Source organism: Macaca thibetana, chromosome 18 (assembly GCF_024542745.1).
Source record: "Macaca thibetana thibetana isolate TM-01 chromosome 18, ASM2454274v1, whole genome shotgun sequence".
Classification (NCBI taxonomy): Eukaryota; Metazoa; Chordata; class Mammalia; order Primates; family Cercopithecidae; genus Macaca; species Macaca thibetana.
This window is the reverse complement of record NC_065595.1, coordinates 21,959,788-21,974,840: the sequence shown is the minus strand read 5'-3', so window position 1 is coordinate 21,974,840 and position 15,053 is coordinate 21,959,788. Positions and strand designations below refer to the sequence as shown.

At 42.4% G+C, this 15,053-nt stretch overlaps 1 protein-coding gene across 18 annotated transcripts in view; it reads left to right on the top strand.

The window, feature by feature from the left end:
* The window catches only part of NEDD4L (NEDD4 like E3 ubiquitin protein ligase), a 369,323-nt gene that overhangs the window by 195,047 nt on the left and 159,223 nt on the right, over nt 1–15,053 (top strand). For 17 of the 18 annotated variants that reach the window (XM_050768042.1, XM_050768039.1, XM_050768035.1 and 14 more), the window contains 2 exons: nt 11,338–11,419; nt 14,824–14,862. In XM_050768042.1, coding sequence (XP_050623999.1) covers nt 11,338–11,419; nt 14,824–14,862 — 121 coding nt within the window. Of the gene's footprint in view, nt 1–1,537; nt 2,609–11,337; nt 11,420–14,823; nt 14,863–15,053 lie in introns of those variants that run through there. The other variant, XM_050768049.1, reaches the window with a different exon arrangement.

Below are 15,053 nucleotides of genomic sequence, written 5' to 3'. Positions count from 1 at the left end.
GGGTATAGTGCAGCCCTCAGAATAACAGAAAAGTCAGGTGTCTGGTGGTTTGTTTGCACGTTTAATAGACTTGAAGATAAAATCTCTAAACATTTATTTTGCAAGTTGTTTTTCTGAGAGTTGAGGGGAAACTTTTGCCCTTTGGTCTCCCTGAGGAATTCTAGGATTTCACAGGTAGGCGTGTGTTTTGGACTGCAGGCTGAATGTGGTTGGCAGGGTGGCATGAGGAGGGCACATATTTTAAGCGTTCTTAGGGCAGGTCCATGATCCCTTACCTGCCATTCCAAAGTCCCAAAAGCCCTGAAAACCAAAGACATCTTTGTAGGTTTGTAGGAAATTGATTTGAGAGCAAAACCTGATGTGAACAGATTTGAGAGTATTCTAGGCATCATGTATAACACTTCATTCAACCCTTTGTGCCTCTTGCCTCACAGATACTAACATTCACTTATGGGCCCTCCCCCAGCCCCTACTGGGGATGCTATGCAATAATTGGAATAATCAAAATAATAATAATATTTGGAATAATCACTGAGTCATTGTATTAGTCCATTTTCATGCTGCTGGTAAAGATATACCCAAGACTGGGTCATTTATAAAGAAAAAGAGGTTTAATGTACTCAATTCCACATGGCTGGGGAGGCCTCACAATCATGGTAGAAGGCAAAAGGGACATCTTACATGGCGGCAGACAAGAGAGAAATGAAAGCCAAGGGAAAGGGGAAACCCTGTATAAAATCATCAGATCTCTTGAGACTTATTCACTATCACAAGGATGGGTAAAACTGCCCTCTCCCCATTCAATTATCTCCCACTGGGTCCCTCCCACAACACATGGGAATTTTAGGAGCTACAATTTAAGATGACATTTGGGTGGGAACACAGCCAAACCATACCAATCATCTTTCTAAAGTGAGAAAAAAAGTCAGAATTCTGTAACACATTTGTTCCCAAGGGTTTCCAAAAAAGGCTGGCTTTAATGGAGTATTAGTTTGCTAGGGCTGCCATGACAAAGCCCTGTGAACTAGGTGGCTAACAACAGAAATTTATTTTCTATCAGTTTTGGAGTCCAGAAATCTGAAATTAAGAGTCAGCAGGATTCTGCTGTCTCTGAGCCCTACAGGAATATCCTGTCTTGCTCTTCTAGCTTGTGAGGTTTGCCAGCAGTGCTCTGTGTTCCTTGGCCTGTAAATGACCATCTTCTTGTTGTGTCTTCACATCATCTTTCCTCTGTGCCTGTTTGTTTCTGTGTCTACCTTTCCCCTGTTCATAAGAACACCAGTCATATTGGATCAGGGCTCAACCTAATGACCTCATTTCATTCATTCATTCATTCATTCATTCATACTTTTAAAAATGTTTTTTTCTTTTTTTTTCTTCCTTTCTCCCTCCCTTCCCCCCTTCTCCTTCCCCTTCCTCCCTCCTTCTCTCCCTCTCTCCCTCCGTTCCTCCCTCCCTCCCTCCTTTCCTTCCTCAGGGTCTTGCTCTGTCACCTAAGCTGGAGTACAGTGGCATGATCATGGCTCACTACAGCCTCAACCTCCCTGGCCTAAGCAATCCTCTCACCTCAGCCTCTTGAGTAGCTGGGACCATGGGTGTGTGCCACCATGCCTGGCTCAGTTTAAAAAAAAAAAAAATTCGTGGAGATAGTGTCTCACTATGTTGCCCAGGCTGGTTTCAAACTACTGAGGTCAAGGGATCCTCCTGGTCTCAGCCTCCCAAAGGGGCGAGATTACAGGCATGAGCCACTGCCTGGTGACCTCATTTGAACTCGATTACCTCTGTGAAGACCCTGTTTCCAAAGAAGGTCACATTCTGAAATACTGGGAGGACATAGTTCCCCATCTTATGAGATAGAGAATGGGTCAAGATGAGCTGTTCCATTCTTTGTTTGTGTTCAGGCCAGTGCCAAGTTCAAGGTCTTTGCTTCAGGGCTTTCCTGGTGCCCCTGGGAATGTATGTCAGCAACAGCTGTGTCACTGAATGGGTGTCACCTGGGGCTGCCTGTTTAGATATTAGAAGCTGCCACATCCCCTGTTAACTCCATGTGAGGGAGGAATCCCTTCCGTCTGACAATTTTGCCTGTGAGAATCAAGTCAGATTTTGCATGTGAACTGAGCTGAGTGTAGAATAAGTTCCCAAGATACTTCTGGCACCACTGTTACTCCCCCACTGAGAAGCCTAGAATGTGTTCAAAGATTGTACAGGAAGGGCTTAGGACAGTGCTCGGCTCATACAAACACTCAGTGGCAAAGAGGTTGATGCTTAAGTACACAGGAAGTGTTTACCAGTGCACGTAATTGTACACCAGTGAGCTCCACCATGCAATTTACTGTCTGTCCGGTACACTGACCCTGTGGGGCCCACTCTCGGTGTGGCACTGCTAACAGGTTTTATTGTTGCTTACTCATTTGAATAGTGTCTCCTTTGGCTAGACCTTTGTCCTGAGCACTGGACACACATAGGTGCTCAGCGGCGTCCCTCTCTGCAATGCAAAAGGAATACCGTGTGCCTGTGTATGCCCAGCTCTAGTCCTGGCATCCCAGGAGCATACGATGACAGAAGAAGTGAAGTCCTGGGAACCAGTGACTGCCAGAATTAATTAAAAGTAAGCGTCTTTTTTTCCCTGGTTAGTTAATCCGGGCTGAATTCCCTGAGTAGTTCCTGCCATTAGAACTTGCTCTCTTTTTCAGTTAGACACAGCTCAGTGTTGCCTCCATTTTGACATCATGATCATAGTTCCTGGGCTTGGCCAGAACTGTTTTCTTTTTGATCTCAAGGACATGGGTGAGACTGGTCAAGGAATTGACTTTCAGGGTTCCAAGGGAATAATTAGTTCAGAAGTCTGTCCCTATACTTGTTTTCCAGTGCAATCTGTGGGTGTTTTTTTTTGTTTTGTTTTGTTTTGTTTTGTTTTTTAAGGCTGTGTACTTTATAAATTGGAAATAGAAGGAGCCAATTTATTACAAAAAGAATAAAATATAATTAAACAATTAAAAGTATGTGTGTATAGCCGGGCATGGTGGCTCACATCTGTAATCCCAGCTACTTGGGAGGCTGAGGCAGGAGAATCGCTTGAACCCGGGAGGCAGAGGTTGCAGTGAACCGAGATTGTGCCACTGCACTCCAGCCTGGGCGAGAGAGTGAGACTCCATCTCAAAAATAAATAAAAATAAAAATAAAAATGTGTCTTTGGCCAAGTGTAGGGGCTCACACCCGTGATCCCAGCAGTTTGGGAGGCAGAGACAGGAAGATCGCCTGAGGCTAGGATTTTGAGACCAACCTGGGCAACATAGTGAGACCTCATCTCTACAAAAAATTTTTAAAATTTAGCCAGGCATGATGGTGCATGTCTGTAGTCCCAGCTACTCAGGAGGCTGAGGTGGGAGGATTGTTTGAGCCTAGGAGGTTGAGGCTGCAGTGAGCCATGATCTTGCCACTGCACTCCAGCCTGGGTGACAGAGCAAGACCCTGTCTCAAAAAAAAAAAAAGAAAAAAAAAGAGAATGTTTTATGAAGTGCTGGTTGGCTTAACGTTTCTTCTTCTAACCATGAGGGAAGTAGGTAGGCTGTTCTGGTCACTCAGTGTCCTCCCAGACTCACTCTTGAGAGGAAACATTCACTGACTGACGTGATTGTATCTTGGAATTTTTTTCTTTGCCTCTTGGTTTCACAGCCATTCCTTTTCTTTCACACATCCATGAAAGGGAGGCTGTAAGATCCTCCTTGTCAGGGTTGTTGTAGGGATGAGCGATGATGTCTGTGAGGCACCAGGCACGGTGCTGGCACCCAGAAGCTGCTTAATGATCCTGGAAGTTATGACCATTGCTCATAGTTTTTCCTACATTTCAGATCATCCTTAAATAATTGTCATTGGCTGGGCGCTGCAGCTCACGCTTGTAATCCCAGCACTTTGGGAGGCCACGGTGGACGGATCACCTGAGGTCATGAGTTCAAGACTAGCCTAACCAACATGGAGAAACCCTGTCTCTACTAAAAATACAAAATTAGCCTGGCGTACAGGCGCATGACTGTAATCCCAGCTACTCGGGAGGCTGAGGCAAGAGAATCGCTTGAACCTGGGAGGCAGAGGTTATGGTGAGCCAAGATTGTGCCATTGCACTCCAACCTGGGCACCAAGAGCGAAACTCCATCTCAAATAATAATAATAACAACAACAATAATAATTGTCATTTATCAGCTTCTTTGAGCTCTTAATATATATAGCCAAGTTTCACAAAGGTACAATCTGCATTAGAAACACTGTTGTCCGATTTTGGTTCCTCTGGAGGAGGGGTAGATGGCCTCTTTGTGGGCAGGGTCTGTGTCTGTTTACCTCTATTCCCCGCCCCACACTTTGGTGCCCACCACAGTCCGTTGTGTATGGTGGACACTCCTTGACTATTCGAGGAATAAAATCAATTGTGAAACAGTTTCCAAAAAGGGAACAGTTTTTGTTTCCCTCTTTCCTTATAGCCTTATGAGTTGCTATCTCTCTTGGCTCTATTATTAATAGCATAAAAGAAAGAGCTGGTTTCTTAACCTCTGGTAGTTGCACATATATGGAGAAAAGGCACAGTAGAATATGCTGGCAATAAAGACAAGTCACAGATTGTCATTTTCTTTGGTGACTGAATGGATATTTCAGTAATTTATAGGTGAAACTTTCCTTTTTGTAACTTCCACTGAACAACATTTTTACTACCAAAAGATAAGGGAACAAAATTTTTTAACAAACTATTTAAGCTTAAATATTTAAATATTTTTATTAGTCACCACATATTAGCAAAGTACATATTTTATTAGCACATATTTTATTAGTCAACACATGTATACACAGCTCTGATGATCTCTATGTAGATGCCTACATAGATAGCTATATAGTTATCATCAGAGCTATGTATATATGTGTTAGAGATAGATGCACATACAGTTGCTCCCTGGCTCCCAGGGGTCTCTGTGACCCAACCAAGGTTGGGACCCTCAAGTGACTAGTTATGGATGGCAAGGGGGCTGCAAGGCCAGAGTTGGTCCTGGCTAGAGATTTCAAGACTTGAGTGGCTGGGAAGGTTTTAGAATGCAGGTAAACCACTAGTTGCTCCAAACAACAAAACCATCATAACGGAAGTATCCAAAAGTGTGTTTTGCCGGCAGCTTCAGAGACTATGCCTGAGCAATAAAGTTTAATGTATTTTTTAGCTGCTTAGGTGAAGAATGCATTTGACTGTAATCTAAACCATTAATCTCTTATATTTGCTGGAAAATTGTACATACTTAATAGTGGCTCATTGCCAGTATTGGTGATTAGTGATGTATTTTAAAATACGCTTCTGCCTTTCAGTAAATCTTGGGCTGAAAGATATGTACATTTTGTTTTCAAAAATTTTCAGTAGTCATCTACTTAAGTCAATTTTCTGGGCAAACAAAATATTTGAAGCCCTTTAGGGTTTGTTATTGAGATGTGGGCTGGCCATGAAATTACAGGGTTCAGTACCTCATTTAAGTTTAACTATTATTAGTTTTTTTGTACCTTTTTTACACTCATAAAAGTAGTACTTGCTCACAGTAGAAACTTAATACAAACCATAAATGACAAAATAATTTGTAAACATCATCTAGAGAGAATGACTATTAACATTTTAGCCTTTTCCTTAATTACTTTCATATATATGTATATTTGAATTAATCACATTTTTAGATCCTGCTTATTTCTTAATGTTATGCCATGATTTTCTCTAATGTTAAAATATTATTAGAAAACATGGTTTTAGTGGTTTATAATATTCTAGTATATGATTGTACCATAATTTATTTAATTGTTTCCCAATTATTGGCCTGGAAGTTTGCTTCTAATTTTTTCTTATTATATATGATGCTGTAATGAGTATCTTTTACCAGTAAATATTTTCCTGCCTCTCTGGTAAAGATTCCTTCTTTGGGATTCCTTCTTCGGGATTAATCCTTAGAAATAAATTTGATGAATCAAAGGGGGTCCACTCTTTGAATGCTTCTGATACTTTTGCCATGTTGTTTCCCAGAAAAGTTGTAATAATTATTCCTCCCGGTAGCAGAGTGTTAAATGTCTGCCTCTCTTTAGAAAGTATTACCTTTTTTTCAATCTTTGACAATTTGTTAGATAAAAACTTCAGTTTCAGTATTATTGCATGTATTCATGTATATTTTTCTTCTCACACATTCTAGATTTTTTCTATATTGTTTATAAATGTTTTGTAAGTGTTAATTGCTTTATTGAGGATATACATTATTACGTAACACTTGATGGTAACAGTAAAAGTGGAAAAGAATGAGGAAACCTTCAACAAAACAAGTTCTCATGAACAAACTGGGTTTTGCAGTGCAACTTTCTCTGGGTTAGCTAAATCTTCAGTGTGTCAGGTAGTCAAAAGAAATTTGCTGTATGGTGCTGTGAAATATGCTGCATCCATGAGCCCTCTGCTCTTTACCCACAGGGAGCAAAGACACAGCCTTTGTGCAAGCGGTCCCAGCGCTGTATTGAGCATCTTCCTTTTACCGCAAAGAATTATTGCTTCCTTTGGTTAAGGTTGGGATGCCCCTCAGGAGGCACAGTTGAAAAATGAAGACCTTTCTCGTTGTTCTTCTGATATCCAAGTATCTTGCAAGAACACCTCTATAGCAGGTAGACAAGGCAGGGTGGCATTGCAATCTGGCTGCAGACTGAGTGTAATCCCCTTTGACGTTTTGCCCCTTGGAGGCAACTCCTGCCCTCCCCTCTCCCCTTACGACCCTGCCCCCTTAAAATATGTGGAGCTCAGCAGACTGTTTATGCTGATAAAAATGAGCAAAGAATAGGCGTGAAGGAACATGGAACACTTCAGTGAATCAAATGGAGAGGGTTAAGCATTACCCCAGTAATGATTGGGCAGGAGGACTGTCCTTGTGGAGTGTGTCCCAAAAGGGGTGAGCAATGGAGCAAACCCAGAAAATCTCATTCTCAACTCTCCCTGACAGATGACCTCGTCTGCACTGTCTTTTGCTTCATGGTGATGAAGGTGGAATAAGACCCTTGAATAATATTTCCATCTCTGAATTCTTTAAACCCACTTGAGATCAGTGCAGTCTTGCAGTCTCTCTATTAGAACTGGAGCAGAGGCCCAGAGGAGAGAACTGAATTTTCAGCACTGGATTCCATGTTGAGAATGAAAGAGACAATAATTGAAAAGCTTTTCTTTTGGAAATTTTGCAAAATCAGAGTGGGTTTTTGACCAGGATTTCTTGGTGACCTCTCCTGAGAGAGCAGGTTCCTGAGGATTTCCTGCTGAGTATCTTGGCATCTGTCAGACTCCTTATGACTTCATTTTAGTTCAGGGAGTCTGTTTCCTAGCCATTGATTTCATGCACAGTTCCTGGCATGTCTCATATCTCTAAAGCGATGTCACCCTTGTATTTTTTTTTCAGATGTAATCTTTTATGTGACAGTGAGGTGTCTTACTTGTAAGTAAACAGCTATAACCTCCCAAGTGGTTTTTCTTCTGGATTTTATTTACTCAGTGAAAAATACTGAGGAACCTGAGATCCTTCCGGGTGCATTCTGGTGTCTGCCCAACCTTGACGTGGATTTGGAGGCCAGGCTCAAGGCTCAAACTTCTTGTTGGAATAGCACTAAATCATTAGGATCCCCTGAGGACAGACAGTTCCGGCCATCATTATTTGGTAGGCCCTTGCGCACTTACACACAAATGCATCGTCATGAATGTGGAGCAGAAGAGATTCTAGGGCTCCGTGTGTAACAGCATAATTTGTCAAGAGGCCCAAGACCTGGAGCCGGCATGGACTCCCTCTCCTCCTGACCCAACCCACCTACCTGCCAAGACCTGGAGTTGGCATGGACTCCCTCTCCTCCTGACCCAACCCACCTACCTGCCCCATCAGTTGGCCACCTTGTTCTTTTGAGTCCACCTTTGGATGAGCAGTCAATCCTTTTTGATTTATGCCACCTCTCCATTCAGAGCTTTCTTATTCTTGGGCACAGAGGCCTTCCAACAGGTCTCGCTGCTTGCTGTCTTACCTCCTTCTAATGAATATGATCATGATTCTTCTGTATTTAGACAACTCCACAATGAGGATGATGATGGTGGCAGCTAACATTTATGTATGTATGTATGTATTTAGAGACGGATTCTGACTCCGTTGCCCAGGTGCAGTGGTGTAATCTTGGCTCACTGCAACCTCCGCCTCCTGGATTCAAGCGATTCTCATGCTTCAGCTCCCCAAGTAGCTGGGACTACAGATGCATGCCACCACACCCAGCTAATTTTTGTATTTTTAGTAGAGACAAGGTTTTACCATGTTGGCCAGGCTGGTCCAGAACTTCTGACCTCAAGTGATCTGCCCACCTTGGCCTCCCAAAGTGCTGAGATTACAGGCGCCTGCTTCCACGCCCAGCCAGCAACTAACATTTATTAAGTGCTGACTATACTCCTGTCAAGCACTATTATAATTTGTCTTTCCAATGGCCTTTTTATAAGGGAAGTACCACTATTATACCCATTATGTAGATGGTAAAACTGAGGCACAGAAAGGCTATGTAAGTTTCCCAAAGTCATGTACTAATTGATGAAGAGCTAGGGTTTGAGCTCTGCAGGAATGGCCGACTCCTTGTGGCCATTGAGCCGGGACTCCCTCTCCATCTGCCTTTTCTCCCTGAGCCCTCCTGACTGCAGCCATGCCAGGCTTTTTAATGTTCGGAACCCCAACTCCAGCCAATCACTGGACCTCTGCCTGTGATCTTTCTGCCTCGTGCCTCACGGTTCTGTGTGTGCCTTCAGACTCCTATCTGGCAGTGGTATCTGGATGGACCAGTGCATAGAAATCACATGAGACACTCCATAAATGTAGACTCCTAGGTCCTGACCCTGGAGATTCTGATTAGCAGATCTGAGGTAGGGCCAGGTGCCCGGATTTGCACAGGAAGTCAGGGACCCCTGCTGCTGACTGCTGTTTTCCCGGATGCTTGGCACACTCTGTCACAATCCTGTTTTTCATTCCTCTGTGCTCCATTCAAATGGGTAGGGACAGTGTCTTTTGTTTCTGGAACCTGTCTCTTTTCTTGGCATATAGTAGGCACTCAGGAAATAGAAGGTTGCTTGAATCCTAGTACCAGTTTACTGTCTCCTTGGAAAGGCTGAAAGGAAGAATATGATGTCTAAGCAGCTTCACTAAGAGAAAACAAAAAGTTTGTAAAATAGAATTTGCCTTCTAATCTACGTGTTCTCGCACAGCATTGAGCTTCCTAGAGAGTCATATTCATGCTAGCCCTGAGTTGTATCAACAGCAGCCCCTAGAATGGTAACTTGATGCCACGAATGAATTCTGGTGAGCTTCATTGTGAGTAAGATTCCCAGTGTGACCATCTCTACCCAGATCCTGTGGGACCTCCATATGAATAATGAGGAGGCGTGGAATATGTAGCATGCTGCAGTTGCCTGGCACCCAGTGTGTACTGTGAGGTCATCAGTGTCAAATCAGTCATTGTAGCAAGAGTTTGGAGTCAAAAGGAGCAACAGAGAACCTCAAACATCTCCTAAGAGAGGAAGCAAAGAACAGTTACCTTGGCTGTCATTTATGGGGCTTTTGTATTGTATGTTTGGAATGGTGCTGGGTACTAGTATTAATACATGATTTTCTCTGGTCTTTGCAAAACCTGCCTGAGTTAGGAATTGTCATTCCCATTTCATTCATGAGCAGGCTGAAGTTAAGAGTAGTTAAGTACCAGCTGAAAGGGAGGAGGAGCCTGAGAGCAATCTGGGCACCCGTTTCCCCCCTCCTCTTATTGATGAATAAATGAATGAGACAGGGTCTGACTCTGTCGCCCATCCTGGAGTGCAGTGGCACGATCTCGGCCCACTGCAGCCTCCACCTCCCAGGCTCAAGCAATCCTCCCACCTCAGCCTCTGTAGTGACTGTGACTACAGGTGCATGACACCACACGCAGCTAAAATTTTTTTATTTTTTTGTAGAGATAGGGTTTCGCCATGTTGCCCAGGCTGGTCTTGAACCCCTGGGTTCAAGCGATCTGCCTGCCTCAGCTTCCCAAATGGTTGAGACTGCAGGCGTGAGCCACTGCGCCCAGCCCTCTCCTTCCCTTGAGCTTACATCCTACTGTCCTGTAGCCAGCTCCAAGACGTTGGCCTTTGGTTCTATCTTCAGGCTGAACTCTATTTCAGGAAGTTTCTTAGTCGATCTTTCATAGAGTTGATCATACCTTAGTACCTACCTGGATGAGCACTCAAGATGTTACGTATTCCCACCTGACTTCTTTATTACTGCTGGAAGATATGGTGTCCCACACCCAAGGATCCCACCCACAGTCCCCAGCTGCATGTGTCAATTACTGTGAGCTATTCAAGGGATACAGACTGAGGTAAATGAACCACCAGTGGAAGAATGTGGATGTTTTATTACAGGAAATGCTTAGCTCTTTATTGCAGTTATGTAATAGCCGGCAATCATGACAGCTGAGAGGCATAAAAATGAGAGGTAGCAGCAGAGTTTATGGCATTCTTTATAACTGGGGATTCTGTATGTGCATGTGTGTGCGTTCTGCACGCATCTCCACAGCACATTCTCTGGAGGTAACATGACCATCAGGCCTTGAGCTCTTTTATAAGCAACAGATTGTGGCTGGACATTGAAAATTTAGTTTCTGTAGCTAGAAAATACTCTTTTCAAATGCCATCTAGAACAGTAGTTCTCTGAGTGTGGTTCCTGGGTCAGGAGCCTTGGCATCAGTGGGAACGTGTCAGGAATGCAGATTCTTGGGTTCTACCTCGGACTGAATTCAGATTTTGGAGTGGGGCCCAGTTATCTGTGTTTTAATCACCCCCTCCATCAGGTGAATCTGATATGTTGAAGGCTGAGCCTCACTCCCCTGGAAAGTGACTCCTGTAAAATGGCAGGTGTTGGGTCATGTGAACAGTGGCTGTTTTACCTCCACTAGTTACCTAGACGCTAGGAATAAGAATATGGATAAGACCTAAACGAAATTTTCTAGCTGAATTTTGTAAAGTCTGAACAAAATCTGTGTGCCTTTTAATCTTTCTTGTAATCTTTTCAGAATCTGTCTTTAAAATTATATATATTTTTTGGCTTCTAAGTAAACATTATTGACACTGGTTTTGATAGGAACTTTACTCCAAGTGTATTGACTTAGTAGATATGTTAAAAAGGTTATTGCTTAGTTTGTGGAAATAATACAAGCTGAGACTTTAACTGATATTTGCATTTTCATTTAGGTTCCACTGTTTTCTCTTTTGAATGAAAAGTATAATCCTATTAAATCTGAAATATTTTCTTACAGTGATCCGTACGTGAAACTTTCATTGTACGTAGCAGATGAGAATAGAGAACTTGCTTTGGTCCAGACAAAAACAATTAAAAAGGTAGGTGTCGATTTTAACCAAACTTCATTTACGTCATAATTTAATCCAATTATGCACAGTCATGTGCTGCATAACGCCCTTTTGGGTCAAGGATGGAGTACTTACACAGTGATAGTCCCATGAGATTATAATGGAGCTGCCGTATACAAGTGCATCACTTTTATCTTTTTTCTTTTCTTTTCTTTTTTTGAGATGGAGTCTCACTCTGTTGCCCAGGCTGGTGTGCAATGGCACGATCTCAGCTCACTGCAACCTCCACCTCCTTGGTTGAAGTGATTCTCCTGCCTCAGCCTCCCGAATAGCAGAGATTACAGGCTCCCACCACCATGCCTGGCCAATTTTTTTTTTTTTTTTTTTTTTTTTTTTTAGTAGAGATGGAGTTTCACCATGTTAGCCAGACTGGCCTTGAACTCCTGACCTCAGATGATCCACCTGCTTCGGCCTCCCAAAGTGCTGGGATTACAGTCATGAGCCACTGTGCCCAGCCCACTTTTTATCTTTTATACTGTATTTTCATTTTAAGCATCTTTCAGTATTAAATCTAGAAGTTTTCCAAGACGTTTCAGTACTAACCCAAGATAGCGATTCAGGTTTTTACTTAAATGCCTACAAAAACAGTATCCTAAAAATGTCATAAGTTGTAACATTTTTTCTTGCACAGAATACAGCAAAAACAAGGATTTGTTTTTGTCTTTGTATGTTTCACAAAGAAACTTAAAGTAATTTAAAATACATTTAATGAAATGGAGCTGTTTGTGGAATTGGTAGGCACATGAGGAATAGTTTAACTTGAAACAACTACTTCTAAAGGAAGCAAAATACTTGGTTAGCTACATGGAAACAGAGAAAATATATTAATAATAAAGCTATACATGTATGTATATATCTTATTTTCCTAATTTTTATGTACATGATTTCATTAAAAATTTGTTTCCATAGGTATGTCTTTTAGTTATTTTTTATTTATTTTGAGAGGGAGTGTCACTCTGTCACCCAGGCTGGAGTGCAGTGGCACAATCTCGGCTCACCGCAACCTTTGCCTCCCACATTCAAGTGATTCTCCTGCCTCAGCTTCCTGAGTAGCTGGGATTATAAGTGTGCACCACTATGCTCGGCTAGTTTTTGTATTTTTAGTAGAGGCGGGGTTTTGCCACGTTGGCCAGGCTGGTCTGGTCTGGAACTCCTGACCCCAGGTGATCCGCCCGCCATAGCCTCCCAAGTGCTGGGAATACAGACGTGAGCCACCATGCCTGGCTGATAAGTACGTCTTAATTTGCCTATCTGCATGTATTCATAGACATATGTAGTATATATATGTAAATATTTTTACCCTATATTTGGAGGCTTTATTGAAGATGTATGTTCTCTATTTAAAATCCTTGGCTGGGTGCGGTGGCTGGTGGCTCTAATTCCAGCACTTTTGGAGGCCGAGGCTGGCAGATCAATTGAGCCTGGGAGGTTGAGGTTGCAGTGAGCCGTAATCATGCCACTGCACTCCAGACTGGGCGACAGAATGAGACCCTGTCTCAAAAAAAAAAAAAAAAAAAAAAAAAAAAAAAACTCAATAAAACAAAACAAACCCCTTTCATCTGTGCTTTAGTATTATTCATGGGTTACTATGATTTTTTTCCTTACCACCTTTAGAGGCGGGTGCTCAGGTAGTCTAACACTTTGCTGAACATTTTCTGGACAGCATGAGTGCTTCAAAAAAATTGTAAAACTGTCTTGCTGCCATGCAGGCGGCCAGGTCCTTTTGTGTAAGGAACCATAACTGCAGTGTGTCCTCCACTTGGCATTGGGACTGGCATTAAAAATCTGTTTTGCAAACAGGAGCCAGTATTTTGATTAGCAGGGAGGATGCCTGCGAGGGACGGAGGCCATTGTTCCCTGTGTTAGGCGTTGTTGCTGGTTCAGTTTCTAGGCGAGTGGGGGCTGTCTAGAAGGCTCACCAGGAAGGCAGCTGGGAAACTTGATTGCCTGCTGGATACGGAGCCAGGACCAAAGCCGGTGGTGATTGGGGCTATTGCAATGTATTTCCTTCGAAAGGGAGGTCCTCCTTCTCCCTCCCTTTCCACGGTTGAGGGTGTAGCCCCGTAGCTGGGTTTGCTCTGCTTCTCCTGCTGCCCACCTCCTGGTTCGTATGCCTTTGCTGCATTCGTCATCCTCCTCTCCTTGTGGTGTTGTGACTGGTTGGTTCTTCATTCGTTTTGTGCTCTCCTGTCTTGTTGCTTTCCTCGCCTGTCATTTCCCATGTGCATTTGCAGGAAGCTGCCCTCCGGGACTGCAGCCCGAGGCAGGCCAGGCCTGCTGCTCCACTCCCCTCCCCTCGCTCATTACCATCCTTGGCTTCATTCACACAGGAGAAAAGCATGAACCCCATTATTTAGGATTGAATTCACTGTGGAGTTGTAGGTGGGGAAAGTGCTGAATTTTTTAAAAAGCCGGTTCAGTGTTGTGTGAGCTCTGTGTTTCCTATTTTTATGTTGCAATCTATTGATTTTTTTTCATCTCCCTGAACTGATCTATTAAAGGAAATAGATTGATGAAGAGAAGTATCATTTTGACTAAAAATATCCGTCGCTGTTGGTGAAGTGATTTTTCAGTCTCCAATTTTTACATACAATTTTTAAGAGCTGTGTTTAAGAGGCTTATGCATGTGCAGATACACAAACACACATGTACAGTCTTCCTTCCTAGAACGTGCGTCGTCTTAGTTTTGGGGGATATCTGGCAGTCCTTTCTTCCGTGCTGAGGACAAAGGTATCCTTGCCATCTCCTTGTGAGATGTATATTTAAGGAGATAGAAAGATGAACAGATGGATGAATGAAGAGGAAGACTGAAGACAAGTAGTTTTTAACCTTGTTATTTTTGGAGAAAAAAAAATAATTCACTTTTGGTTTATATTTGGTCTTTTTTTTTCTTGTTATAAAATCTGATCCTCAGTATTGCTCTCTATAAAATGTTAAGATTTCAATATTTATATAAACAATGAACATGTTCAACTTTCCCCCACCTGCTTCATGACTCTGCAAAACAGATTTGTAGCAGGTAGAGGGAAGTCAACAAAGTTCATTTCCTTCTTGTTAGAATAATCATATCAATGCTAATTTCTTGAAGGAATTTTTTAGATTTTCACAATGACTCTTTCCAGGCCTCTGATATCAGTTTTTCCTTCTGGTGATAGCAGCAGTTTAAGGTTTCATATCTATGAAGCATCTGTTTCATAAATACATTCCCTCCCCCTCCAGTTTGGTTTATATGCTAGTCTCAAATAATTGACTAAATGCTTCTCTTAGCTTTCTTTAATCAAAAAAATGTTTAAGCAAATATGTAGACTGTATTATACTAGTAACTGCTAATGTTTGAAAGCCTAAAAGATACTACAAGATAATTTCTTTTCCAGACGCTGAACCCAAAATGGAATGAAGAATTTTATTTCAGGGTAAGTTTTTCGTTGTTTGGTAATAATTGTTATTGATACGTCCAGGTTGACTATCACAGTCAGTTCATCTCGAGGAAAAGCTCTTAAATTTTTAATGAGAAATTCCTTTTAGGATGGAAAAATAGGTAGCCTCCTAATGTGTCCCAAAATTTGAAAGACTAGAAGTAGTGGTCACATAATCCGGACTTGTT